General features: G+C 46.4%; 1 protein-coding gene and 1 long non-coding RNA gene across 2 annotated transcripts; one reads left to right on the forward strand and one right to left on the reverse strand.

Annotated features, from left to right (window-relative positions):
- Positions 1-1,384: 1,384 nt before the first annotated feature.
- Positions 1,385-14,333, forward strand: LOC308064237. Its single transcript, XR_013928316.1, has 4 exons — positions 1,385-4,544; positions 4,948-8,577; positions 9,694-13,224; positions 14,217-14,333. It is a non-coding gene; the product is annotated as an uncharacterized lncRNA (long non-coding RNA).
- Positions 14,334-17,239: 2,906 nt separating this feature from the next.
- On the reverse strand, positions 17,240-21,025 carry LOC308064234 (gallinacin-9). Its single transcript, XM_080388325.1, has 2 exons — positions 20,926-21,025; positions 17,240-17,377 (listed from the first exon to the last, which is right to left on the reverse strand). The coding sequence occupies exons 1-2, from the start codon at positions 20,981-20,983 to the stop codon at positions 17,244-17,246; spliced, it is 192 nt and encodes a 63-aa protein (XP_080244451.1). The 5' UTR covers positions 20,984-21,025; the 3' UTR covers positions 17,240-17,243.
- Between the last annotated feature and the right edge of the window lie 5,488 nt (positions 21,026-26,513).

Genomic DNA, 26,513 nt, shown 5'->3' on the forward strand with positions numbered 1-26,513 from the left:
GGACACGGACGGGGCACTTGTGGGGACTGGCTCCAGGTCTGCCGAGGACAGGAACAGGGCATTCATGGGGACTGGCTCACTGACCGCAGAGGACAGGGATGGGGCAGACGTGGGGACCGCGGTGGGGAGAGGGTCCTCCTGGCCATCCGGATGCAGGTCCATGCTGCTGGTGTCACTGCGTTCTGCCCGCTCAGGAGCCCTTGCGTCCTGCCTGTCCCGTCTCCTCTGTCTCTTCTGTGTTCTCCGGGGCCTGAGGACGGGGTGTGATGCCTGCGAGCTCCGTCTGTCCCCAGGGCTCCTGGGCAGAGGCGCGTTGCAGTTCTTGCAGCACCTCTCAGGGGCTATTTCGGGGAGCCGCTGGGTGGTGTCCCACACGTAGGGCGGCTCCCCATCGATGGCCAGCTCAAAGCGCAGCCGCAGGTCCAGCTGCAGGTCCTCCTCGTGCACCAGGATGTCCGTGTTGTGGAGGGTGATGGCCAGCGTGGGCAGGTCCTGTCCTGCCGCGGGCTCGCTGCAGTGCGGGCAGGTGCTGATGAGGCATCGACAGCACTGCAGGCAGACGCGATATTCTTCCTGAAAGGCTTGAGGTGGGATTGAAGTGCTGCTGTGCCGCATTTTCTTCAGCTCTTCCAGCAGGTTGCGGCAGATTTTGGTGATGTCCAGGGACGCCATCAGGGATCTGGCGAGCTCCTGCATGTTGCCGATGGAGGGCCAGTTCCTGAGTGCTCGGAGCTGGTGTCAGCACTGAGAGGCCCGCCTTGAGCCATGCCTCCCGCCTCCTCGGGGAGCTCCCTTGCAGAGGCTCCTTCCTCGCTGCTGCTGCTTTCCCCCATTTTTCCTTCAAGGATCATCATCTGCCTGTGGGGGAAGGTACCAGCTGGACTGTGGGGGCTGTTGTGGGACGGGACAGAGCCAGCACCCTCCCTCTGCCTTCTCCTGACCAGCTGGGTGATCTGCCAGCTGCCCGGAGCCATCTCTGGGATGCTGTGGCTCAGGTGGGCTCCTGGGGACATGGGGCGAGCCCAGGCCGGCAGAGCGAGGGGCTGGGTGCCCTCCATCCTGAGGGGAAAAGGCCAGCCCAGGCCAGGGGCTGAGGACAGAGAGGGGCGCTGCGGCCACCGGTGACCTCTGTGGGAGGGGGTATGGTGGGTGTCAGCAGGGGAAACCTGCCCTCCCCGCAGGGGGCTGCGCTGGCCCTCCCCAGGCCCTCGCCCCCCCTTGCCTTGGCCCCCCACCCCTTCCTCGGCCTCCTCGTGGGGATCGGCGACCCCAGGCCCTGGCTCTCTGACGGATCTTGCTCTCGCCCACCCGCAGCCTCCCCGGGGCAAGGTGGCAGCTGCATGGGGCAGAGGGACCCCCAAGTGGGTTCCCCGGGCAGCCCCCTGGCAGGGAAGGGCTCTGCTTACTCAGGGTTCCGAAGCCACGCTGTAGAGTCCAGCACGCCTTCCCAGGGCACGCGGTCTCCTAGGGCAGGGGGCAGAGTGACCAAGGGCAGCCGTCGCAGGCACTCCAGCTCCGATGGCATCTCTTGGCCGCCAGCGGCTGCGCAGCCTGGCTCAGCTCTGGGATGGGGCTGCTCACCCGACGGCTCCTTCCTCGTGCTTCTCCAAGAGCTCTTCCCCGCAGAGGTCCCCTGCCCCCAGCAAGCAAGGCCCGGGTTAGTGCCGGGGGGTCTCCCCTCGGCTCATCCAGGAGGGCCCCTGCCCGGCAAACAAGGACACTGGGAAGGGTAACTGGAGCTCCAGGGACAGGAGTGTCCCTGGCCCCAAGCCTGGTGCTCGAGCGCAGGTGGCTCGGTGCCTGCCAGAGCAGGGGCCTGGGCTGGGTGGGCAATGGCCACCGTTCACTGCTCCCTCCCAAAAGGGGCCATCCCGAGCACCCCGGGGGTGGGCTGTGTCCCGGGCTAAGCCCTGCCCAGGGAGTGTTTGGGGCCAGGCCAAGACGGACACCTGCCTTGTCCATGCTGAGGAGCCACCAGGCCATGAAGATGCCCAGACCCAGGATGGCCAGAAAGCTGAGGGTGCAGGGCGGCATGAGCTTGCAGAAGGCCCAAAGGCTCATGTTGAAGGTGAAGAGCACCAGCGTCAGCTTCCACTCCTCCATCTTGCACAGGGAACACCAGCATCTCCTCAAGAGGTTCTGTGTGACGAGGGGATGTGCAAAGGGGTCAGCTGGGGAAGCCTAGAAACCCGGCGAGATCCCCCTCCCGCGAGGGGAGGAGATGTTGGAGTGACACCAAAGCACCCCGTTCCCACCTGCATGTTTGCTTTCCTTCCCACCTCTGGTCTGTTCTTCACCCTCTTGTCCAGCTTCTTGCTGGCCCACGAGCAAAGTGGTGCTTGAACCTCCCTGTCGGCCGCTGAAATAGGGGCAACGTTTGTGATGCAATGGTGACATCACATACGCAGCGGCTGCCACAGCGACCCCGGGCTGAGCTGGTGTGGGAGAGTATGAAGCTTCCCCAGAGAGCCCCTGTGTCAGGGTTTGGGGGGGCAGTGCGCCCCAGGATGTAGCCCAGGGCCTGTGGGGCCACAGGCAAGGAAGACCCCTCTGGGTCACCCACCTCCGGCCCCAGGCCAGGATGGGCCACTGCGATGGCTACCCGGTCCTGGTGGCACCAGGGCTGCTCTGGCACCCTGTGGGGCCTGGGGGACCGACCTGCTGGTGGCCCTGGCAACAGCCCCCCACTCCCACCCCCAGGGGCTGATGGCTTCTGTCCTGGTTGCAGCTGTGATAGAGTTAATTCTCTTTCTTAGTAGCTGGTGCAGCGCTCTGTTTTGGCTACGATGTGAGAACAGTGTTGATAGCACACTGATGGTTTTAGTTGTTGCTGGGTGATGTTTCTACTAAACCAAGGACTGTTTGGTTCCTTGGGCCCTGCCAGTGGCCAGTGAGAGGGCTGCAGGGGCAGGGGAAACTGGGAGGGGACACAGCCAGGACAGGTGACCCAAGCTAGTCAAAGAGGTATTCCATACCATATGACATCATGCTGGGTATATAAACTGGGGGAAGAAGAAGGAAGGGGGGGACGTTTGGCATTAGGGCTTTTGTCTTTGCGAGTAACCGTTACGCGTGATGGAGCCCTGCTTCCCTGGGGATGGCCGAGCACCTGCCTGCCCGTGGGAAGTGGGGAATGAATTCCCTGCTTTGCTTTGCTTGTGTGCGCAGCTTTTGCTTTACCCTTTTCCCCCACCTTTGCATTTTCTTATTATTATTTCTTATTATTATTATTATTATATATTATTGTTCTTCTTACCTCTTTATTCTGTTTAAATTATTAAATCGATCTTATCTCAACCCTTGACTTTTACATTCCTTTCCAACTCTCCTGCCCATCCCTCTGAGTGAGGGGCAGTGAGTGAGCGGCTGCGTGGTGCTTGGTTGCCGGCCAGGGTTAAACCACGACAGCTTCGCACCAGCCAGGGACACCAGGGTGTCTCTCTTGCACCAGAGATCCCAGCCTGGGCCCAGGACATCACGGCCTATTGAAGTGCCCCTGCCTCCACGAAGAAGACAAACAGGAGATGGTAAAGGATCCTCATGACCACAGGTGGGATGTGAATTCCTTGCCTGCAATTAGCAGAGGCAAGACTGAAAGACGCTGAAGGAGGAATTGCTTAAAACATGCCCTCACCAACCAAAGACAAATTTTACAAAATCTACAGAGTCAAACAAAGAACAAAGCATAAACTGCATCCTTGGAGATATTAAAACTTTCAGTGAATATACCTCAAAGCAACCTGACCTAAATAGCCTAGCTTTGAGCATGGATTCAGACTAGAAACTCCTAGACTACCTTCAACCTAAATTATTCTGGGATCCTATGGTGTTTTGGTGTTGTGTTTTCGTTTTTTTTTAATATTGGTCTTATTGCATTGAAAATGTTATTCCCGATCTGTTCAACACCAGGCAGCTACTCTAGTACCAGTACACCCCCATGAATTATTCACCTTCAACCTACTGTAGTTCACAAAGTGTTTAGAGACCAAGTCAACCATCGTCCCTAGGAAAGTGTAAAAAAGACACCTGTATCTCTTGAACATCAATTAAGGTGACCACTTGTGCAAAGTGTTACTGGAATTCAGGCAAGATACGTAGTTCAAAATGCAACTCTGAATGGCGGTGATGGCTAGGTGCCTGTTTCCATAGGAAGCTAGACACTTCTTAACCAACCAGCCCTCTGTCTCTGATGCCTTGAGTGAAGGTTTCTGGGTCTCTGATCACTCCTCTTGGAGGTCAACAGAACACAATGTCCTCCTGCAAGCCCTGCAAGCCACCAACCCATGGTTCTGTAGAACACATACAAACTGGATGCACTCATTGGGGTAAAGCGAGAAGGAAGGCATTAATGAAAGCAGAATACTCATTAGACTTGAGATTAAGAAAAGGAAAAAAAATGTTAGGGTGCCTGTCCAGAACCAGGCAGAGTGTTACCAGCAAAGGAGGTGGAAGATCACCACTGCTGTCTGTCTCTTCTCTGGTGAGTGCACCAGACACAAACATGCCTCTTTATATATTTTGGGATGCTGACAGTGCAGTCATGGGCCAATGCGACGAGCGAGGGGAAGCAAGCGGCCGACTCAGTGTGAGTGATAAAGCAAGCTTCAATTTATTACGGCGCGATTATGTCTTATATACAGTTCCAGTTAATTTTATGCCTACAAATCATCTGCTAATTGGCTAAGCTCTAAAGGGTTACATTTTCATACGTCCTCCTACTTGCGGTTTCTGCGGATAGCTAGCTACATATATTTTTTTCTCTCTTGTCTACGCGAATTCCTCAAAGTTATTTACAACATTAGGCACAAGGTCAGTGTTTTTCTCAGCTTCCTTATCAGCATGCCTCAGCACAGCTGCAAGGCCTGCTTCAGCTAACTTACGCTAACTTTGTTTCACAAAGATCTTTAAGGGAGTCATGGCCGTGATCACACAGCCATTCTGCAACAGGCCAATGAAAAAAGCCTTTTCCACCCAAATTTGTCATGTACTATGGTTTCTTCCAATGAGAAAGGAGGGTCTGCTTTGAGACTTCTTTCACCACAAAGCCCCTGATCTGTGTGCAACCCATCTTAGACCATCCAAGTTTGTGTAAGATATGTTAGGCCACAGGGTTATGTAAAATACCTAGGAACATGCAATGACTGCTCCTTTTGATCCTGCAGGATCCTTATTCTGCTTTTAGTACGCAGTTTCATGGTCTAATTTGCAGCCGTAGCATGGTTATTTATTCCCTTCATAACATTTTGTCCTTTACATTTAACCTTGCGGTTGTCTTTTCTCCACGTGAGCCAAAGAATAAGCATTGCCTGCTTTGCTTTTCAGCTTATTAATTACAAAGGCGACAGTTTAGTGCATAATGAAATTATAAGGTATGAAATTAAAATACAACCTTTCACATAAAATGTTCTAGCAGATCACATTTTCATTTCTACTACTCCCTTTCTGGATTACTTTTGGTTTTTTTTCCTGTTGGTTCAGTGTTCTTCCTGATACCAGCTTTTACTCAATCTTTCTCAGGCTGCCTGGCCTCTGGCAGGATAACCAGCACAACTGCCAACCTCATACATATTTCTCAAATTATCTATAAAAGATAGAGAAGAAATTTCATTTCAGCTCCAGCTGAATCGCAGTCAGAAGTCACACATTGTCTCTAAATACATGTGTATGTGTGTCTGTATACACACATATTATACATGGATTATGTATATACCTGTATTGAAGCACCAAATATTTAATTCAAAGATTGTGAAGATTTTGCAGTTTCTGACCCATAAGCATGTTTGCTGTTACTATCCCTAAGTCCTTTCTGGGACACAAGCAGCATTCCTGTTTCTGAAGTGCTTCTGCTCTAAGTCTAAACTGCCTGAAGAACCCCAGCCTCTGTCAGGACATCTTACTCTATTCTGTATAATCCCGGTGACTTCATCAAATACTCCTGGGTAGGGAATGTGGAGCCTGGTTATAAAGCACTGCTGAGGCACTGTCTCTTCCAGAACAGCGACTGATGTAGCTGCCCATGTGGCTTTAAACCTGCGACAATCCACTGAGTCAGCCATGGCATGAAGGAGGAATTTGCTGCATTGTTTTTCACAGGGAACGGATTAAAAAAAGTCTTAGAAGCTCCAATGTTGATTTTAATGGAGAACAAACTCAAATGATATTTTTGGCATGCAGATCTCCCTGTTGCCTGTGTCTACCAGTGAGCAAATCTTTCCTCCAGTTTTACTGTGAGTCTGAGAGATTTATGTGGTTTTCTGGTTATTATAAACTCTCATTCTGCAACAGCAAGAAATTTTCTTTCCACCTTTCCTTATACCCATCCTGATAAGATGCCTGGTCCCTCTTCCTCTGGGATCTGCCCACTCTCCCGTGCTACCCTATCTCTGCATGTGTCTTTACCTGTTCCCACTCTCTGCTCCAGAAGTCTTACACACACACCCAACCCAAATATCAACAAATAATTGTCCATAAGCCAACAATTTAAAGTCAAGCCATGCTCTACAGTAGTGGATTTGTTAACCCATGACATGGGGAGTTGGAGGATGGCAAGAAGACCCAGATGCACACAGCTGCTGTCAGCTTGGCCATCAGACACTTCTCTGTGCTGTGTCCCACCAGACAGGAGGTCTGGATCTGTGGTGCCCTCATCTGGAGGCTGCTGCCTGGCAGCTGAGCTGTGCGATGCTTGTGCACCTGGTGCTATAGAGGGGAGAGGTGGGCGGGAGCTGTGGATGCACAGTGGTCCCCAGAGGTTTGACAGCACGTGAAATGAGTCATCAGTGCCACCCTGGCTGTGTGGTGCCTTGTGTTTAGGTAAATGCCACATCTTCAAGTGTGCAAAGGGAGGATTGACACAGAGGTTAATTTATTATGGCTTTTAAAACCACCTTGCTCTGTTCCTCAGCATCCTGGGCATCACTGTGTGGCTGGGCTGGAGCAGAGCTGAACGCTGGGGTCGTTGAGACCTGAAACCTGGGCTGTGGCAGGAGATTACAGAGGGATTTATGGAGAGGCAGAAGTAAAAGCTGTAGGAAAATAACACTGAATTATTTCCTTCTTTCTTCCCTGTACCACAGTGCTTAGTTTTACACCAGATATATAGCTATTTTTTTCAAGCAACAAGCTGCAGCCTTCAAAAGATGGTCCCTGCTTAGTTTCACAGCATGACCTGAAGCAGAAATTCCCATCTCCATCCTGGCACCTTTATTCCTTTTCATTCCAGTTGTTTTCCCTATTGACAGGTGCACAGCTGTGTCTACCTTGTTCCCTTTGGGAAAGCATGCCGCTTGAAAAAGCGAAATGGACTTGCAGGGGAAATACACAGCATAGAAGGGTAATTTTCTGGGTAGGGCTGGTGCCTACCCAAGGAGGTAGATGGGATCTGAGTGGTAACAGGTTTCATGGACATTAATTGCACTGGTGATGAACCGGAGCAAGAGTGCCCAGGGACTGCCTGGTTATGGCTTCTTTATGTGAAAGAAAAAACCTCAGTTTTCCTTAAAAGATTTTGGGACTATTCCTGATTCAGGCAACCCAATACTGCAGTAGCCCAAAACTTGCATGAGTCATTACTCTTCTTAAATTGGGCCACATGTGCAAAAATGCTTAAAACCACCTTGGACTAAAGGAACAGAAAGAACCTAAAAGTTCTGTGAAGTTCTGGAGGCCTGAATTTGCCCTTTGAACAACAGTGTCCATGAGATGATGTCCCACGGTAGTAAAAATAATATGTGTTGCTGGCAGTGTCGCCAACTTCCCCTGGTGACTGCTGCGGCGCTTTGTATATCTCCTGGACCATGTATCCAGGAGGACCAGAAACCTTGCTGCCCAGGAGAGATGCCACACTTTGGTGAGGAAGGGGACTGGAATAGGCTGTTTCTCTCGGCAGGACTCTATGTGGATGATTTTAAGAAATCTCAGTGCTGGGAATATCTTCCTCAAGACCAGCTATCAGCTTTGGAGTTGCTTGAGTGCCCTGAATGGAAAGGCAGCTCAGATGCCCACCCTCAGGTTACCTAAATCTGTGTTTTGGCCCCAGCTGGGTAAACTCCCCATATGGCATAAAGCCTGGCTTTGCAATACAGTCGGTGAAGCACAGATAAAAATTACTGTTGCTCTGTAGACATAATGCTGGATTTCTGCTCTCTGGTTCCCCAAGCAGCACATTTGTGCTCATGTTTCCAGGTCTTTGGAAGCAGCTGACAAGCCCTCTGTTTGCTTGTGTCTTCTCTGAGCTCAGGGGTCTCTGTGGCTGGCAGCTCACTCTATCCCAGCTGCACAAAACACTGGGCAGCAGCTGGGATTTCCAGGCAGGTTTGGGCCAAGTCAGGTCTGGGCAGGTTTCCACGAGGCTGGCCAAGGCCACTGAAGGGACAGCAGGGATGTTCCCTGGCTGGATTTCATGCCGTTTTTTGCAAACTGTGGACGTGCTGCAAGGACAAGTGTTGGGCAATTTTACCAAAGGTCTGTCATCCCTTCCTGTCTTTTGCACAGTGGACACTAGAGGAAGAGAATGGCAAAGAGAAGATGAAGGATCCCTATGGCTTCAAGTTGGCTGAGGACATCCCATCATTAGAGGTAAGCTGCAGCATGATAGAGGCATTTATAGACAGACAGGGTTTAACCCAGCTGCCTTCACACCAGCAATGTGTGGTGCTCTGGACTGTCTGAGGTCTCCCACCATCTGGGACTGGTGGACAAGGGACAGGAGAGACGAGACCAAGCAAGCCTTGCTGGAGCAGCTGGGGAGCCCTGGTGGGACACAGGGGTATCTCAGGCAGCATTTGCCTAAGTGTGAACAAAGGAATCAAGACCTGGATATTCACAGAGGGCAGGATCCTGTGCCATGCTGAGTGATAAAAAGCCAGCTGGGATTTAGAAGAGTCATAGAATAGAATCATAGAATCATTTAAGTTAGAAAAGACCTTTAAGATGATAAAGTTCATCTTAACAACATTTTATACATATATATATATATATATATGTATATAAATATATATATGTTAGTGTGGATTTGCTAGGAGGACTGTAGAGAAATGGGAGAGTAAGAAATGCCACCATTATAGAATATGTGTAACTTTAAGCAAACAATCACCTAAATTAATGTCCTGACTATTCCTGAGTAAATTGCAGATCAAAATATCTGGATTATTCTTTTCTATTTGTATGTTCTCCAGCTAAGATAAAATATAAAGCAATTCTGAAAATTCAGCCTTTATTTCTCTCATAATATTTATAGATTACAAGTATATATATACATAGGCATACATATATACACACACACATACATATGTGTTTGCATATATTCTCTGTATAAAAGGACATGATTTTTAGGGCTCCACACAATAGCCTTTGCAGAACTGCAGAGAAAGGAAATTGAATAAGACGTTTAGCTGTTAAAATGCTTTCAGTATTAATTGATAAGCAATTATTATTCTTTTATTAGACATGTTTAATTGCCAAGAAACACATTAGGGAAATGTATCATTTTTGTAAGCCTGAATAGCAAAACCAATGTTTAGAGTCAATAATAGCATTTTATTGTTAAAACAGCATAGTTTAATTATGATATTTAAGAAATTTAAAGTACATTTGCCACCAAGTATAACAACAGATATAATTAATTGGTTGAAGACCTTACCCCAGTCTTGATTCATATTTGAGCTTTGTTCTGTTTTGTATCATTTTGGGCAGGTGGCACAGGCACAAAGCGGGAAACAGGAGGAAAGAGCCATTTTATCCTATTTTGAAGTCGTTTTCTGGAGGTCACTGACTGTCAGATCACAAAAGCTCAGTTCAGAGGTCTGTGGAACACATTTATGTATTTAATATTGATAGTATTTATTTCTGCCTCTTTAAATTTCATCATTTGATTAAGTACTATTTTTTAAAAAAGAAAAAAAAAAACAAACAAAAAAACCCAAACAACTGAAACAAATGCTCCTGCCTACTGTAAAGCACATACATACGTTCCATCGATTAAATTATACAGAAATGGGATTTAAAATAGCTGTCTCTTTCTGGGTGGTCAAAGCACCTGTTTTGAGTTTTCCTATCATATCACTAGGGCCTAAGTAAACAGGATTTTGGGCACCTGTGACACAGAGACTGATGATTCCTAAAGGAAGCAAATGTGTCCCAGCTCCCCCAGGTGCTGGCTTCAGCTGCCAAGGCAAAAAACATCCCACATTCCTTCTCCCTGGACCTCCTTCTGTTACCTGTTAGGTTCAATATGATTTTCAGAGCAAGGACTGGCTTCTTGTCCACTGCAGGAGTCCACGGCAGATAGCAAACACTGATGGCTTTGAGGCTGGACTCTCAGAGAACATAATTCGCTAATATAGCAACACTGGGATTCAGAAGGCATCAGCATAATGAAGAAGAAAACCCATAAAACCCTGCTGTCAGCATATTTTACGTACTCTTGACTGAAGAAGGATGTTGGAGAGAAATTTCAGTATTAGCTTTCCACTGCCTTCTCTTGGGAGGCAGGTGACCTGGCTAGGTGGATGCTGTTTGGATGGCTGTTCCAGTACAAGGATGTTGAGATTTTTTTCTAGACTCTTAGTGGTATGACAATCGAAACACAGCGTCTTTGTTCTGGGCTTACCTAGGTGCCTTCAGGGCCCAGGAGATACCAGTGCTGCCATGAGCATCTCTGGTCCAAGTCCTCTGAGGGCACATGGTTGACCAAAACATGTTTTGTGGAGGTTGTTTCCTTTGGCCACTTAGCCAGGGGGTGTGTGGAAGTAGAGGCCTCCCCAAGAATTTTATTGTTCAAACAATAGTTATTTCCTCTGCGAAGAGTGGAATATAAACATGGTAAATGCATGAAAATGAAAATATTCTGGGTGCACATATAAGTGTGCTCTTCTGTGTGATTGCACTACTGCAAAACGATTGCTCCCAACTGGGCTGGGTGCTCAAGTCAACTCCTCTCTGCTCTCAAGATATTGTCTACAGCCCACAAGACCTATCAGGAGTTTTTGTTGGTTTTTTTTTTGCAAGTCTTACGTAAAAAACAAGCTTCCCTAATGTAGCTGTTTGGATGCTTGGGTAGGTACCTCCAGGCTTCAGAGAGGACCCTTCTGCAGTCAGCACTAGGCACTGTGGCCATGGGACAAGCCTGTAGAATGAGGGTGCTGCTGGATCCAAATCAACAGCTTTCAGTATATGTCCCAGGATGTTTTTTTCACAGCCTACGATGGATCAATGTGTTGTACACAAACCAGGTTGGTGTAAGGGGCTTTTCCAAAGAGCCAGCTCATGTGCCAGAGAAAGGAGAGGGAGTTCACAAGCGGTCACCGTTTCTCATCAGCTGCTGGGAAGTGGCATTTGAGCTGCTGGGAATTGCTGTGAAAAGCCCATGTCCTTGGCCAGCTGGTCTGTGGCAGCTCGGTCATCAACAGGAACGTATAAAGACAGTTGTGTTGGGGCAAGATAGCACTCTGTGAAGGTGCCCCTGGAGAGGAACCAGCTGGGACAGGCTGGCCACCGTGACTCCTCTCCTGAAGTCCTCTAGGGTGAGCTGAAGGTGCGGTTTCTACACCACTTTCAACAGATAAGGAGAAAAATACGTATCTTTTTGATGATATTCTTTGCTTCTCTAAAAAGAAATTCATTGTTCTGAGACGTATAATTTTGCAGCTTAATTAAATTCTCATAAACAACTGAAACGTACAATGCTTGGTATTTCAGTAATGCATTTGGCTGATAATTATAGTCAATCATAGCAATTCTGAATGATTATAGTAGTTTGCATTATTTTCAAAAGTTAATTGCAATCTGCAGCAACAAATGATGGTGTGGAGATACACAGGCTTTGAGCTGGCACACGTTATGGAGGTGCTGTGGAGAGGAGGGGTAGATGGTTACTAGGCTTTTTCTGTAAAGGCAGTTTCAAGGACTACTGGTTTGTAAGCTACAAAAATGGCTATTTGAATAATTAAAGTTGCTGAGTGTTAATTATCCAGAGAAATTGGAATGGCTTAAGGCTTAAGTCATTATCTACACATATCTGAATTAAAATATGTGATCATTAAATAAAATGAACATTTCAGTCATTAAGCAACTTGGTACAAACATGAAGCACTGCACCATGTGGGCTGCCATGAAGAAAGTTAACACCATCCCAGCCAGACCCAGTATGATTGTTCAAAAAAAAAAAAAAAAAAAAAAAAGAAAAAACTCTAAATGGAAGTACTGTTGAGTTTGTGCATGTAGCAGCAAGACCTATAAGTTATAAAAGGGATCTAAGAAAAGCTGGCTTATATTATGACTTCAATAAAATTTAGAGGAAACTAATTACATTTCTTACTTTTTTTTTTTTTAAGTTATAACATCCAGGGTGTATGGGACTTAAATACAGGGGTCTTCACTGGAGCTGGTGTAGGTTACCTTTGCAGATGATGGAAAGAAAACCGCAGTATTAATCAAATTCTTTTAAATTTCATAGGCATAAATACATTTTCTTGATCTTATGCAATGTTCTTTCAAATATCTTTCCTCAAAAAGTGTTATTTCAATAGATTTATTCTACAACGTTTACTCTACTGCATAAACGACAATTTTTATCAACAAATTGCAGCTTATATGTCATAAATAGTGTTTGTACTGAGTAATGACAAATGCGGGTTAAATGTATGACCTCTTTCTGTTATTTTCTTAGTAGCTGTTGTATTTGGTGGCACTGAATTTGGACATGAAGATCTTTTCCCTTTTCCTTGCTGTTCTTCTCTTAATGCTCCAAGGCTCTTCAGGTAAGAGTTACATAAAATCAAAGGAAATGCACAGGGAAGATTGTGAGTAGGGAGTGCATAAAATAGAAATAGAAATTAAATGTGTTTTAGTCCCTTTTGTCCAAGGCAAACTAGTGCTGCCAGCATGTTGGGCACACTTTGGCAGTGAACCCACACCAGCTGGGTCCAATGGATACACCGAACCCTCCTGCTTTGGAAAATAAGGGAATTTAATGGTACGGATGGGGCTGGTCTACATGCAGCCTAGAATACTGCTGTCATGCTATAACCCTAACTTCTTCTTCATCTTGTTTGGGAAGGAAAATCAAGACTCTGGTATTTTTTTGGTGCAGGTTTCATGCGTGCACCTAATAACCATGTGCAATGCAAACAGGCTGGGGGTACCTGTTCTGCTGACCACTGTCCTCTACCCAATACGAGGTTCTTTGGACGTTGCCAGCAAGGAGTCCCTTGCTGTCGGACTGTGGTGAGTGATGGATTTGATGAAGATCAGGTGTTTCTTGAGAGAGTGGCTTTATTATTCACTTCCACACATCCAGTCTGCTTCTTAGATGAGAAACTCCTCCAATGTGAGCTGGCAAGGGAGTAGGGACTTTGTACATTCATATATAGGATTTCCCAAGGATTTCCTAACCAGTTCTCTCTGTAGTGTTCATGATGTAGCTCAGGTGCCTCATGGGAAATATCACTGTCAAATCTCTTTGGCAGAGATAAGTAACTAGCTAGAAATGAACTCTTTTTTTCTGATGTTCCCATTAGCTGGTTCAAACTGGTCATGATGAGTAATACTGGCTTCAAAGGGCACACTGTCAAGAAACCCGGGACGTTCAGGTCAGGTTCATCAGAAACCTGTGTGCTCCAGAATGCAAAGCCTAGCAGGTCTCACAGTCAGAAAAGCAACCTGAAAGTCACGTTGTTCTATTAGATGTTTGCTCCAGTTCTGTAATTTTCCCTTTTTACACAAAACCAAAACATGAAATCACATTTTTTTTCTTGAATTCCTTACTGGAATCCTAAAGTTCAGCCTGTATCTTTAGTCCAGTATGAGACTGTAGAAACACATACCCATGCAAATTTACACTTTGCCTCCACTGATTCTAATACTTCATTTTCTGTTTCTTTTTGCTGTAAGATGCTGGATCTAGTCTTAATTTTGGAGGCTGTGATTTAAACTTTGTTCAATATTACTAGCAGAGATTTTAAAAACAAAGCCTGAGCAGCAGAAATTCCTCTCTGTGACAGAGATTTCAGGATGAGTAGGAAGCTTCAGGTGTGGAGACCAGGCAATTCATTATTAAGTAAAACAGAAAGGCAATTCGTGATTAAACTCCAGCAGCAACTGATGAGTTATCCAGGAATATCAGCTCTTGGTGCTCATTCCACCCCTTCTCTGCTTTTTATTCAAGTACTTTCCTAGTTATAAGTACAACATCTGAAAGTTTCTTTCCTTTTTTGCAGTATGATTAGTTGGTATCTCAGTTGGGCTAAGGAGAGCTTTTGGCAGCTTAAGAGATGCATCATCCCATCAGAAAATCTGGAATTTTGAGCTGAAAATACCCATTTAACACACACGTGCACACACAAAAACATGAACAATAACAGAAAGAAAACTAACTCCTCCACAAACAAAATTAATGACCTGAAGAAATTCCAAAGCAATTCTTGAACCAACCAGGAAAGACCAACATTTCTCATTTTTCTAAAATGTTTTTTTCTGTTAAAACTGTGGCCACCAACATCTGTCCCAGAGAGAGGATTACCAACATGCAGAAGTCTGTTGCCGTGAGAGGAAGCAAAACAGGTTCTTCCTTTGCCCCTCAGAACAGATACTCATTATTTTCTTTCCTTTTTTTTGATTTAGTAGTAATGTGAATAATGCTAGCAGACAAAGTCTCCAGGGAACATCAAATGTTCAGCTGGAGTGTTCATATTTCATAACCTACATATCTCAATAAATGTTAATAAACTTGCTCCAGAAGGCTTGCATTTGATTTTTCTACCTGTGAGGTGTGCGTTTTTGCTGGAGGATCTGGCTCTCATCTTACCTGGGGTCAACGTGAGATGTGCCCTGTGATAAACTTATCCCAGAGAAAAAGACACCAAACCCATGTACGTCAGAAATGCCACCTGGTCCTATTCATCATGAAGCTGACCAGTAACAGTCAAGGGCAACTTCTCCAAGACCGCTGTGATTAGGCTACTAGAAAGCTTGGCACAAACTGGTTGTGTTCAGCACCCGTGGCAGTCCTGAAACCATCTGTGGCAGCTCATGGCATGAAGAGCATGGACACTTTTAGTCATCCCTTATCTTGGATCCTTTTGCCCTTTCATTAGCACTCTGGGATGTTAGGTGTGGGGAAAGGAAGCAGGGGATGCATCTATACCTTCTAACAGCAGGTGCTGAAACTCCAGGCTGATGGGGACACCACTCACTGCCTCCAGACAGCATAGTGCAGTGATAAATAGTTTGACTAGTTTGGGATCCAAAGAAGGAAAATTCCATTAACACGATGCTGGTCTAGACTAAATAAAGGCAGCAGGAGCAGAATGACATGAATGTGGTGAGGCAGTTTCAAGATCTAAAGAAGCTGGTCTTCTGCCACCCTGGGGTTTCTCTGCATCACCATTCCCAGCACCTCAGATGCAGCCCTGCAGAGGTGCAGAGGACTGAGCCTGCCTCCTGAACCCCAGCCTGTTGCTCTGCACTGGGATGGCAGAGGGAATGGACCCTACTGCTTTTTGATTTATTAATATATACTTTGCCACACAAATCACTGCAACACACCCTGCAGGACGATTTAACAGGACTTAATGACACGTGCACTTATATTAACTTGATTTAGTTAAATAAAATTCATATACAGATTGATTATTATAGACAATAAGAACAGCAAACCCCATCCTGACATACATCAGCAAATATCAGTAATGCGGTTTCACAGTGACTTGCTTTTATTAGAACTGAAGCTGCAAATCTCTTTATTGGGGTACAAGAACTCCTCCTCAGATCTTGTGCTCCTGAGTGTCTTCATCCCCATGGGAAGGGCTCTCCAGGCTTGCACAAAGGTTGCAATCCATTGATGTCAAAAGATGAGAGATGTCTCCAATGCCCAGAGCTCTTGTCTGTGTGGTCAGTGGGGTGTCAGTTCTAGGAACTGGGTGTCCTGCAAGAAAAAGTCAGGTGCTTAGATAGGCCACCAAAGAAGTAGATTATACCTTGCCATCTCAGACTACTAGATGTAAGGTAACACATAAGCTTAAAGACTCCTGGAGATCCTTGCAATCTGGACTGCTGACTCGTGCTTCTGGCCATGAGATAACCCAGATAAAGTGGAGGATGTGGATGGCACCACTTCGCACACACCACAGCTATCCAGCTGCAGCTGCTGATGACCCAGAATACCTGCCAGGGTAGAGTCTAAGCGTAAAACTAGTTTAGGAAGAGCTACACTGGAGAAAGTGGCTCATCTCACTTTCCTCCATGCTTTCCATGTCCTTTTTCTATGAGAAAGGCTGACAAGTCTTCTCCCTTTTTTTTGCATCCTTTAGCATGATGTTTCACAGAAACCCAACTAGATTAAATAGAAATGCAAATAACAATAATTTTTAAAGTATGAGATGTATGCAGAGCTGGACCATCGTATATTACAGCATCACTCTGCAGGGCATACCTCCTATAAATGCGGATGCTTTCTTGCTAGTACTGATGAAATATGCTAGAGGGTGTTCACCTACAGGGTGGAAAATGTCCTGTGGCACTTTGGTTTAACATCTGGCACTTTGCACCAGATCAGATAGCCCAGATGGAGAACTGCATCCCTGCTATGAGTCCTGACTTGCTTAATGGTTATTCTGTGCTGATAAGCTGGGGGGGGGGTTGTTTGTTTTTTGGGGGGTGGTGGTTTTGGATTTGGGGGGTGGGGGGTGGTATTGCAAAGCTCCATGCTGCTGCCTGTGTGGATTGAGAAGGAGTCCTCAGAGATGTCTCAGGTCAGTTGTGTTCACCCTGCTTAGTAAAGGCAGAATCTGAGAATGAGCTGGTTCTGCCCTGGTACGAGACCCATGCTGGAAGAAGTTATTGGTGATATGTAACTTGTTATTAGCTATATTAGTTGTTACTAGTGATGCAAAGGTTCAAAGGGTGTAGGCTTGAGTGTGAGCTCAAACCTACATTAGTGTCACTGCTGAGGTACAGTCTTAGTAAGCTTACGGAGAAGACATCTCCCTTGCAAAGACAGGCAGCCCTGGCTCCTTCATCTGCAAATGCCAGCTCCCTCCATGTGTTTTTTCAGAGAAAGCAGCCTGGCATTTCTGGCACCACAAGGCTCTGCCTTTTTGATACCAGGCACAAACCCCAGCAATTCAAGAGTTTTTTTGGAGGGTGTAGGGGGCTGAAGAAAGTGGCCTCTTTCATGCCAAAAGAGGGAAAAGCCCAGTATGTTTATTTGGCTTTGGTGCGGCAGCATTTCTCTGGAGGAATTCATCTTACCATTTGCAGCATTTCAGCTTCCCACCACGGCAGGTCCCAATGTCAACCAGAGGAGCAGAGCATGCAACAAACGAACAGGAGCCCCGGTTTTGCCGGCATGCTAAGGTGTCAGCAGCTTCTTGGCTGTAAGCTAAAAAAAAAAATGAAATATAAAAAAATTCATCTTAATTTGCCAAGGCAGAGGATTGGAGAGTTGCGGCATCAGATTTACCTGGTGTGGTATGTGGTTTCTTACCACAGTGCCTGGTTTATGATTGGGGTAACCTGATCACACCTTCTCAAGGTCTCTGCATCGATATGACATGCCAACTAACCAGACAGCAGGCTGTAATGCTGGCATCCCTCCATTACAGCCTGGAGAGGCACTCTGCCTGATTAATAGTGACCTGAAGATGACTATCTGCTTCCTTAGCATCTCTCCTGGAGACTAAGCTTGTCGAGTAACTGCTTGTCATTACAGTTACACACAGAAATACTATGTTGTATGAAAAAGCCATAGGAAACACAGGAATTTATTTTTTTTAACATTAATCTCACATTACTCTCAGAAACAAAAGTGATGATATTCTAATAAAAATGTCCTAAGTGAGTTTCTTCAAGCTTTCAGTTCAAGTTACAGTGAACATGAAGCATATTTATGACTCATAATCTTTGCCTGCTACTTCGAGGATCTTCCTTGCAGGAAGCATTGAACACTGTGAGTATCAGTGGCAAGTTCACAGGAAACCTGTGCACAGTGTTTCCATGTAAAATGTGGTATGATTAACACAGATGGCATAAAACTTCAGAAAAGATGAATTTTAATCACAGCCAAACCAATGGGACTAATATTTGCCCAACCAAAATGTTTTATACACTAAAATATATACCACAAAACAAAGTCATCAGCTGTTGTCACTTTATATGGTACTGTATATGGTTTAGCTGGATGCTATGCTGGTTTTACCATGCTGGTATGTTCAGAACTGAAGGGCTAAGTGTTTGGGTTGGTGGCAAAGGCTTCAGCTCCATCGTCATTAGGGGATCTGCCCAGGCTTATCTCAGCTGAAAAGCCAGCCCCAAGTTCGGGTTCAGACTATTTCCAGGCTAAACGTTGCTTGCTCCCACTGGGATGTTCAGCTTGAGATTCAAATTTTGTAATTTTTGTATGATTTAAATGGATCTCATACCAACTGGAGCCTTGCGTATCTGTGCATTTAGAAGGCAGAAGAGGCCCTTAACAGCTGCCCCAAATTCTTGCTAAGCACAAACCAAATCATCTCACTCAGTACTTTTTGTGCCTAGATCAATACACACCTGTCATCAAATTGGACTCTATCCTTAATTTGAAAGGCATGTAAGCTTTATTCTAAATTATATCTACCATACTTCAGTCAATTTGTCCTAGTCGTTCTCAAATTTTTTCTCTTAATCACATATTATTCAAGGATAGTGCATTGTTAATCCCACTCAGCTGATTTTTAAGACATCATTAGACTTTGGCTTCTCTTGTCTCCTAAATTAAAAAACCCTATAGTGTTAGGGGTCTTTTCTGTGTGTAAATCTTTATGAAGAGACATAAAATAACCTGATGCCCTTTTCCAGAGGCTCTACTGGAATTGCAGCAGTCCTGCAGCCATCTCAGGGGTCACAGTTTGTTTTGAAATAGAGAATACTTTTTGTGATGCATAAAGAAGTCCAAGAAAGCAATCCAGAGGCATGTAGTACAGGCTTTGTCTAAAGCTCCTACAAGTGCCTGCTTGTGGCCTAAGTGGTTCTAAATTTCTTCTTTGAGTAGACAGACATTGGCTGGTCTAGGAACGTAGGTACAAATTGAGTGTACTGCAAACCAAAGCAAGGATGGAGATAGCTTAAACTTATCCAAGGAACTCCAAACATCCTGGAATGGTGTATGTGCTCTAAATCCTCTTGATGCACATGGACAGTATAGAGTTCAGGTGAAGACCCACAGTCACAACTACATTTTTTCCAGAACTATAGGAGGTCTACTAATCTAGAATATGCAGTCAGAAATGGGGGGTGTGAATTGTGAGAAGAGGAAGTTCCCACTTCCTCTTAAGAGCTGTGTCTTAAGTAACAACCTAAGACTTGCCTCAGTAGAATAATCAAAAAATCATAGAAACATTTAGGCTGGAGAAGACCTTTTAGATCATTGAGTCTGACCATTAACCCAGCACTTCCTAGTCCACCGCTAAACCATGTCCCTAAGTCTTCACGTCTTAAATAACTCCAGGTGACTCAACCACCTCCCTGGGCAGCCTGTTCCAGTGCTTGACAACCCTTTCAGTGAAGACATTTGTCCTAATACCCAATCTAAACCTCTCCTGGTGCAACTTGAGGCTGTTCCCTCTTGACCTGTCGCTTGTTATCTGGGAGAAAAGACCAACCTCAACCTTGCTACAACCTCCTTTCAGGAAGTTGTAGAGAACAAGAAGGTCTCCCCGAGCCTCCTTCTCTTCAGGCTAAACAACCCCGGTTTCCTCAGTAGTTTCTCATCAGACTGGTGCTCCAGACCCTTCCCCAGCCCTGTTGCCCATCTCTGGACATGCTCCAGCACCTCAGTGTCTTTCCTGCAGTGAGGGGCCCAACACTGAACACAAGGTTCCAGGTGCGGCCTCACCAGTGCCAAGTACAGGGGGACGGTCACTGCCCTGGTCCTGCTGGCCATTTCTGATACAGGCCAGGATGCTCTTGGCTTTCTTGGCTGCCTGGACATACTGCCAGCTCATATTCACCTGGCTGTTGACCAGCACCCCCAGGCCCTTTCCCACCAGGCAGCTTTCCAGAGACTGCCCCCAGCCTGTAGCGCTGCCTGGAGTTGGTGTGACCCAGGTGCAGGACTTGGCACTGAGCCTTGTTGAACCTCATGCAATCAGCCTCGGCCCATCGGTCCAGTCTGCCCAGATCCCTCTGCAGAGCCTGCCTGCCCTACAGCAGGTCAACACTCCCCCACAACTTGGTGTCATCTGCAAACTGACTGAGGGTGCACTCAATTCCCTCGTCCAGATCATTCATGAAGATATTAATCAGAACTGTCCCCAGTGCTGAGCCCTGGTGAACACCGCTTGTGATCAGCTGCCAGATGGATTTAACTTCATTCACCACACTGGGCTCAGCCAACCACCCAATTTTTTACCCAGTAAATAGCACACCTGTCCAAGCCATGAGTAGCCAGTTTCTCCAGGAGAGTGCTGTGGGAGAGGGTGTCAAAGGGTTTATGAAAGTCTAGGTAGACAACATTAACAGCCTTTTCCTCCTCCACACAGCAGGTCACTTTTTCATAGAAGGAGATCAGGTTTGTCAAGCAGGGCCTGCCTTTCATAAACCCATGCTGGCTGGGCCTGATCCCCTGGTTGTCCTGTATGTGCCACATGGTGGCACTCAGGATGATCTGCTCCATAACCTTCCCTGGCACTGAGGTCAATACACAGTGGCATCTTTTTTTTTCCTTCATTTCATCATGTGACTGGAATGCAAGATGCTAGAAAGTGACCATCAGGAAGACTATCAAGGACCTTGACTCAACAGCTTAAAGGTTAAGACTATGACTAGAGAAGGGGACTTCTAATACGGAAGTCATGGAATCCAAGAGCACAGAGGTAATCTGAACCTCAGCACTGGTTTCTAACGGGTTCTCCACACCCTTTTAGCTTCCATCTCATCTATTTTCAATCTTACCTGGAGCAGTCTGGAAGAGGAAGACGAGAACAGCAACGAGGAAGAAAAGGATTCTCATGATTGCCGGCTGGTAGTAGGATTGCCTTTGCTGATATGAAGATACTCAAAGATGGACAGAGCTAATGTTCTAGGCAGAAGATGGTTAGCCCCTCTACTTATAAAGGCTCTGGGAGGTAGCAGTGCAGAGAGCTAGGGGGGCGGAGGAGCGGTTGTCTGAAGAACAGTGAGTTCATTGCCCTATTACTGTAGAGACTGGTGATGTATGAAGATGTTGCAACATAACACAGTTGAAGATGCCTGACCTGAGCAATGATCAAATCAAGCTAGCTGACCTGAGCACCCAAATCACTCTGTGCTTGCATGCCCTGTGCCAGCTGGTGGGCTGCACCTGGGGAGGACACAGGATTGGAGGAGGAGAGAGGTGGGTTCCTGTCATCTGCAATACTGTAAACCACACAGATCTGCTGATGCTCCATGGCTCCTGGCCATGGTCTTGTGACAGCCTGTCCTCCGCCCAGCCACCAGGCACAGTGAGCGCAGCAAAGGCAGGGCAGCTGGCCTGCAAGGTTGTGTGAAATGAGAAGGCAACAGACTCTCCTCCTTGAATGCAGGAAAGGATCAGAGCTTCAGTCCTTGCTTGGATCAGAGTTGTAGGGTGTCATGGTTTAACGCCAGCCAGCAGCTCAGCCCCACACAGCCACTCCCTCACTCCCTCCTGGTGGGATAGGGGAGAGGATTGGAAGAGTAAAAGTGAGAAAACTTGTGGGTTGAGATAAAGACAGTTTAATAGGTAAAGCAAAAGCCATGCACGCAAGCAAAGCAAAACTAGGCATTTGTTCACTATTCCCCATTGGCAGGCAGGCATTCAGCCATCCCCAGGAAAGCCAGGCTCCATCATGCATAATAGTTACTTGGGAAGGCAAAGGCAAACAGCATCACGACGAACATCCTGCCCTTCCTTCTTCCCACAGCTTATATACTCGGCACGATGCTCTACGGTACGGACTATCCCTTTGGCCAGCTGGGGACAGCTGTCCTGGCTGTGTGCCCTCCCAATTCCTTGTACTCCTCCAGTCTTCTTGCTGGCAAAGCCTAAGAAAAGTCCTTGACTTAGTGTGAATATTACTTAGCAACAACTAAAAACATCAGTATTTTATCAACATTACTCTCACACCAAATCCAAAACACAGCACTGCACCTGCTACTAAGAAGAAAATGAACTCTATCTCAGTTGACACCAGGATACAGGGCTGAAGCTGAAGAAGGCAGGGTAGGGGTGAAAAAGCTGTTGATATTCCCCCTCCTGATGATGAAATCAGCAGACACAGTAGCATCTCCACTCTCCCAGATGTTCTTCTAACGTGGTTCAGAGCTCAGTTACTCTCTGCATTTTGTATTTATGACTATAGCCATAATTTGTACCAAACATAGAAGAAGAAGAAGTAGTCATTAGACAGAAAGGACTTGAAGGGACACCACTGCCTATTGCACCATGCTAGCATGTAGAGGAATTATAGAGGAACGCAGGCAGGTTAATTAACATTGATAATATACAGCTGTGGGCTGGCTTCAGGGGCAGTGGGTTGGCTTATGTGGATAATGTGTAGCTGTGGCTTGTTCCTGCTAAGTAGTTAAATAGCTCTAAGGGGTATAGAGGAGGAGTACTGTGTGAAGAGGAGGACTGAAAGAAGAGAGAGATCTAGATGAAGAGAGACCTGGAGGAAACAGAAGGAGGAGAGAGAGTGCACCCCAGATGTAGGAGAGACAAGGAGAGGCCCTGGGAGAAGAAGGGAGCCTAGATGAGAAGAGGCTGGATGGACAAAGAGCCTGGAGAAGGAAGACTCTGGATGTAGCAGAAGTAAGAAGCAGGGTGGACTGGCCTGAAAAGGATGAAGAAACAGCATTGACAATAGATGAACTTTTGAAATCTTGTGGGGGATTGGTGGCTGTGCTGGGACAAGGTGCAGAAACTACTTATTGAAGCCTTGTTGTAGCTGGCTAGTTTGGATAGTGCTGTGACACTATCATAGAAGGCTTCATCCCAATTCCCTTTCAGCTATCACCTAAGTTTTCTCCTGAAAATGATGAGATTGTGTTGCTCGCTGCTGCTTCAGGCACTGGATTTCCATACCCTGCTCTGACAACTGGAACATTTTTCCAAAGTCTAGCCTTTGTGGAGAGTCTAAACTTATGCATTCTTGGCCCAAAATGTCTGGTTTAATAACATTTCCCCTTGCTGGTAGTCACCTTCTTGATGTGGTTATGAAGAGACTCATGTCCCTCTTTCTGATTCCGTAGATTCAACATACCAAGTCTACCTGTGTGTGATGCCTCCTTTTTCTGTATCTGAAATTTTTTTTCATGTGTGTGAAGGACAAGCCATATATAGGATGGACAAGAGGAAGTGTCACCAGAGATTTGTACAGCACTCTTAATGTTTGTGCTTGTCTCCAAGAAATACCACTCTTGAGACATATGAGAACTGTAGGTGTGGTGGTTTTGGTTTCAGACAAACAGTACAGGCCAAGAATCATTAATAAAATCAAGTCATGAGGGTGCTTAATTTTTTACTCCTTTAATGAGAACAGCAGCCTGGAGCAATGGAGAGTGATGGCAGGAGGTGAGCTACATCTGCACACTGTGAGCAGAGCATTCTGTGTCTGGTAAACTAGCTGCTACAGATGGGGTGGAGGGCATGAAGCGGGTGCTTCAGTTTGTGGAAAAAAAACCCACATTATCTTGCTATGTGGGGACTAGGATTTCAGAAACAAGCAAAAAATCTTCTTTACAGTAGAGTGCAGATGAGGATTTTGAGGTGGGGCAAGAGGACACAGGTGGCAAAGTGGACAAATTCCCCTCCATGCTTCATGAACATTTGTCCCTGCTCAGCAAGTTGGGCAACTACGTGATGCTGGCAGGATGGGTAGGACCCCTGAGGTCCAAGAGAAAGAGGGGAAGCCTCATATCTGTCTGTCTCATGTGATGGGCACAACACTGAGAAGACACTTAGGGGTATCAAGCCCACACCTCCCTCTCTCTGTACCTCCCAGATTACCCATGGCAGGCTGCTGTGATGAGGTTCTTGAGGAACATGATGAGAAAATGGATCTTCAGACCTCTGCCAGGGAGCTGTGAGAAGTGTGGTGCGAAGTGGTGGTCTAGGGAAAGGCCATGTATTTTCATACACATTGTTGAGGTGGAGGCACAGGTTCTTAAATGGGCTGTTGCCTTTACAGTTGGTGCCTTCACCAGCCCCATCCATGGGGATGAGGGATACAGAATGTGAAATCATTTGCGCCTTGTTGTGTTCTGTACTGTGTTGCCTCCTCCTTTTGCTTCAGGTAGGGGATGAAGAAGAAATTGTTTGAGATGAGGAAGTCCTCTCTCCTCTGCTTTCCTCTTGAACACGGGAGAAGAATTTTTGAGGAGACAGTCTTTTATACTAAAACATGCCGTCTGTGTGTGTGCTGGAAAATTATTTTAAGCAAGCCATAGGGAACATCGTCCAGATATCTGATTTCTGATCTGTGAGCTAGGACATAGAGGCAACCCCACAATCCAAACCATGCTGTGTACCTGCTCAAGGTTTCAGATGGGAACCCCATCCACATGCATCCTTGGCTTCATTTCTTAAAACAGAGCATGGCCAAAAAGAAGGAAAGAAAGAGGCAGGCCGTGATCACAAAACATGGCCAACCAGAAGTAAACCATCAAGGTGAAGTTTGTTTGCAAAAATAATAGGATTTAATGGAGAAGGAAAATGTGCTTTTCTACACCTTGCATAATTCTCATTCTGCCTCTCCCAGGCAGCATGAAGGGCAGGAGTGTTTGTTTTGGGGAGTGAGGCTGCTGAGCAAACCCTGCTGGGGTCAGCTCACACTGTCACATGTTGTTCAATGCTCTTTGGAACCAAACAACGTCAGAGAGAGGGAAGGAAAGGGGGAACAGCTCCATCCTCCTCACCTCCCTCCCCCAGCTCCAGCTAGAGAGCCACAGAAATGCTTGTCCCAGGTCCAGGCTTCCCCCATGGAAAGGTAAATACAACCCGGGGTGTTAACAGCCCCCTTGCAAACTAGTTGGCACTGAGGAAAGTGATACTGGGCAAGTTGCCCCACTTCTTCCTTCTCCATGAGCACCAGGAGAAGACACTGGCAAACAGTCACCAGTGTGCAGAGGAAGCAGTAAGGTTGTTACTGATGGGAAGCTGTTATCTTGGGATGTCTGTCTGAGTTAATTTTTGACCTGGTAGCAAAGGAGTGGGTTGGGGATTTTGTATGGGACCTGTCCTTGTGAAGAAATGGCACTTCATCACCCAGAAAGTGTAACTTCATCTCTTTGGCTCACTGTTCCTTCAGGGGGCTTGTTGGTTTGTTCTTTGCCTTTTAGAACATTGCCACTTGAGGTCTGTTTTTTGGGATGTGAGGCACAGAATGCAAATGTCTTTGGACCTGAAGGAGAGTTCCTGCTTTTAATTACTACTGATGGGCAATTAATCTGCCAGAACAGAAGTGGAGAATTAATGTAGTGAAAATCTCCTCTGGTCTACTAGTAAATCAATAAGTGGTAGCAAGCAGTGGTGTTGAGTTCCTCTGACCCAAAGTTAGGTGCAAGGAAAAAATAAGTGAGAGGCACTGATGTTTACAGATACAGTGAAGATGACAATGAGCAGAAGGTACATGATGTTTGTTCATTCCCCTTGGTGGAGCACTTAATAGAGGTTGCTCATGCTAGTCACTGAAGTGCCTGTCCAAAATTAGTCATGGGACCATCTCCAACCTGGGTCCCTGCCATGGAAGAGAGCTGTGACGGGAAGAAGTTGCTGATCAGCAAATTTTTGGAAAGTCCGTATCCTGATCACCTTTTTCCAAACTGATCCGTTTTTCAGGTGGTCAAGGAGGAGGTTTTCCGAGGTCCTGCATTAGCCTTGGAAAGTGTACAAGAGTCAAGAGATCTCTTTTCTCCCATAGCTTGAGCTGTGTGATCAAAAAGTTTCATTCCAGCTGCCTTCATGCCAATCCTCCAAGGGAAAAACCAGTGGTGTGCTAGGAGGGAATTTCTCAATAGACATGGGATGAGGAACTTCTTGGGAAGAACTCTCAGTGGTCAGTGCGTGAGAGAGGCCAGGAAACTGGTATGGGAGGAGCAGGTCCCTGTAGGGCCATTGACACAGCAGAGCTCTGTGAGCCATCCCATGTGATGCCGACCCCAGGCTCCACTCAGTGGATGTGGGGAGTGCAGAGGTGAGATAGAGACTCAAGGGACTCCACAGAAGTTAGGCTCATTCTAGCATTTTAGCCCAAAGCTACCTACCCATGTATGGCAGGGAGGGTGGCTGCTGGGGTGAAACAAAAGACCTTGATGGACACGAGGTGCAGCATCTAGAGACAGAAGTGGAGACAACCCTATTTGGAGTAACACTTCTATGATTTACACACTAGAGATGCGCTTTGTTGGAACAAGAGGGAAATCTGAGGCTCAGCATGTTCTGAATTTATCCAAACTTAATACCAGAGACTTTGTTTCAGGAGAAACTTGAGGGGTGGAGAACAGATCATTCACGTCTGTAGTAGTAAGTTGAACAGGACCAG

The sequence above is a fragment of the Falco punctatus genome (assembly GCF_963210335.1).
Source record: "Falco punctatus genome assembly, chromosome: 5".
Lineage (NCBI taxonomy): Eukaryota > Metazoa > Chordata > Aves > Falconiformes > Falconidae > Falco > Falco punctatus.

Bases quoted from the DNA above. Each gene is read 5' to 3' on its own strand.
- LOC308064234 (XM_080388325.1), bottom strand. From the start codon at position 20,983: ATGAGAATCCTTTTCTTCCTCGTTGCTGTTCTCGTCTTCCTCTTCCAG. The intron at 17,378-20,925 runs GTAAGATTGAAA...TTTTTTTTTTAG, and splicing joins CCTCTTCCAGACTGCTCCAG to CTTACAGCCAAGAAGCTGCT.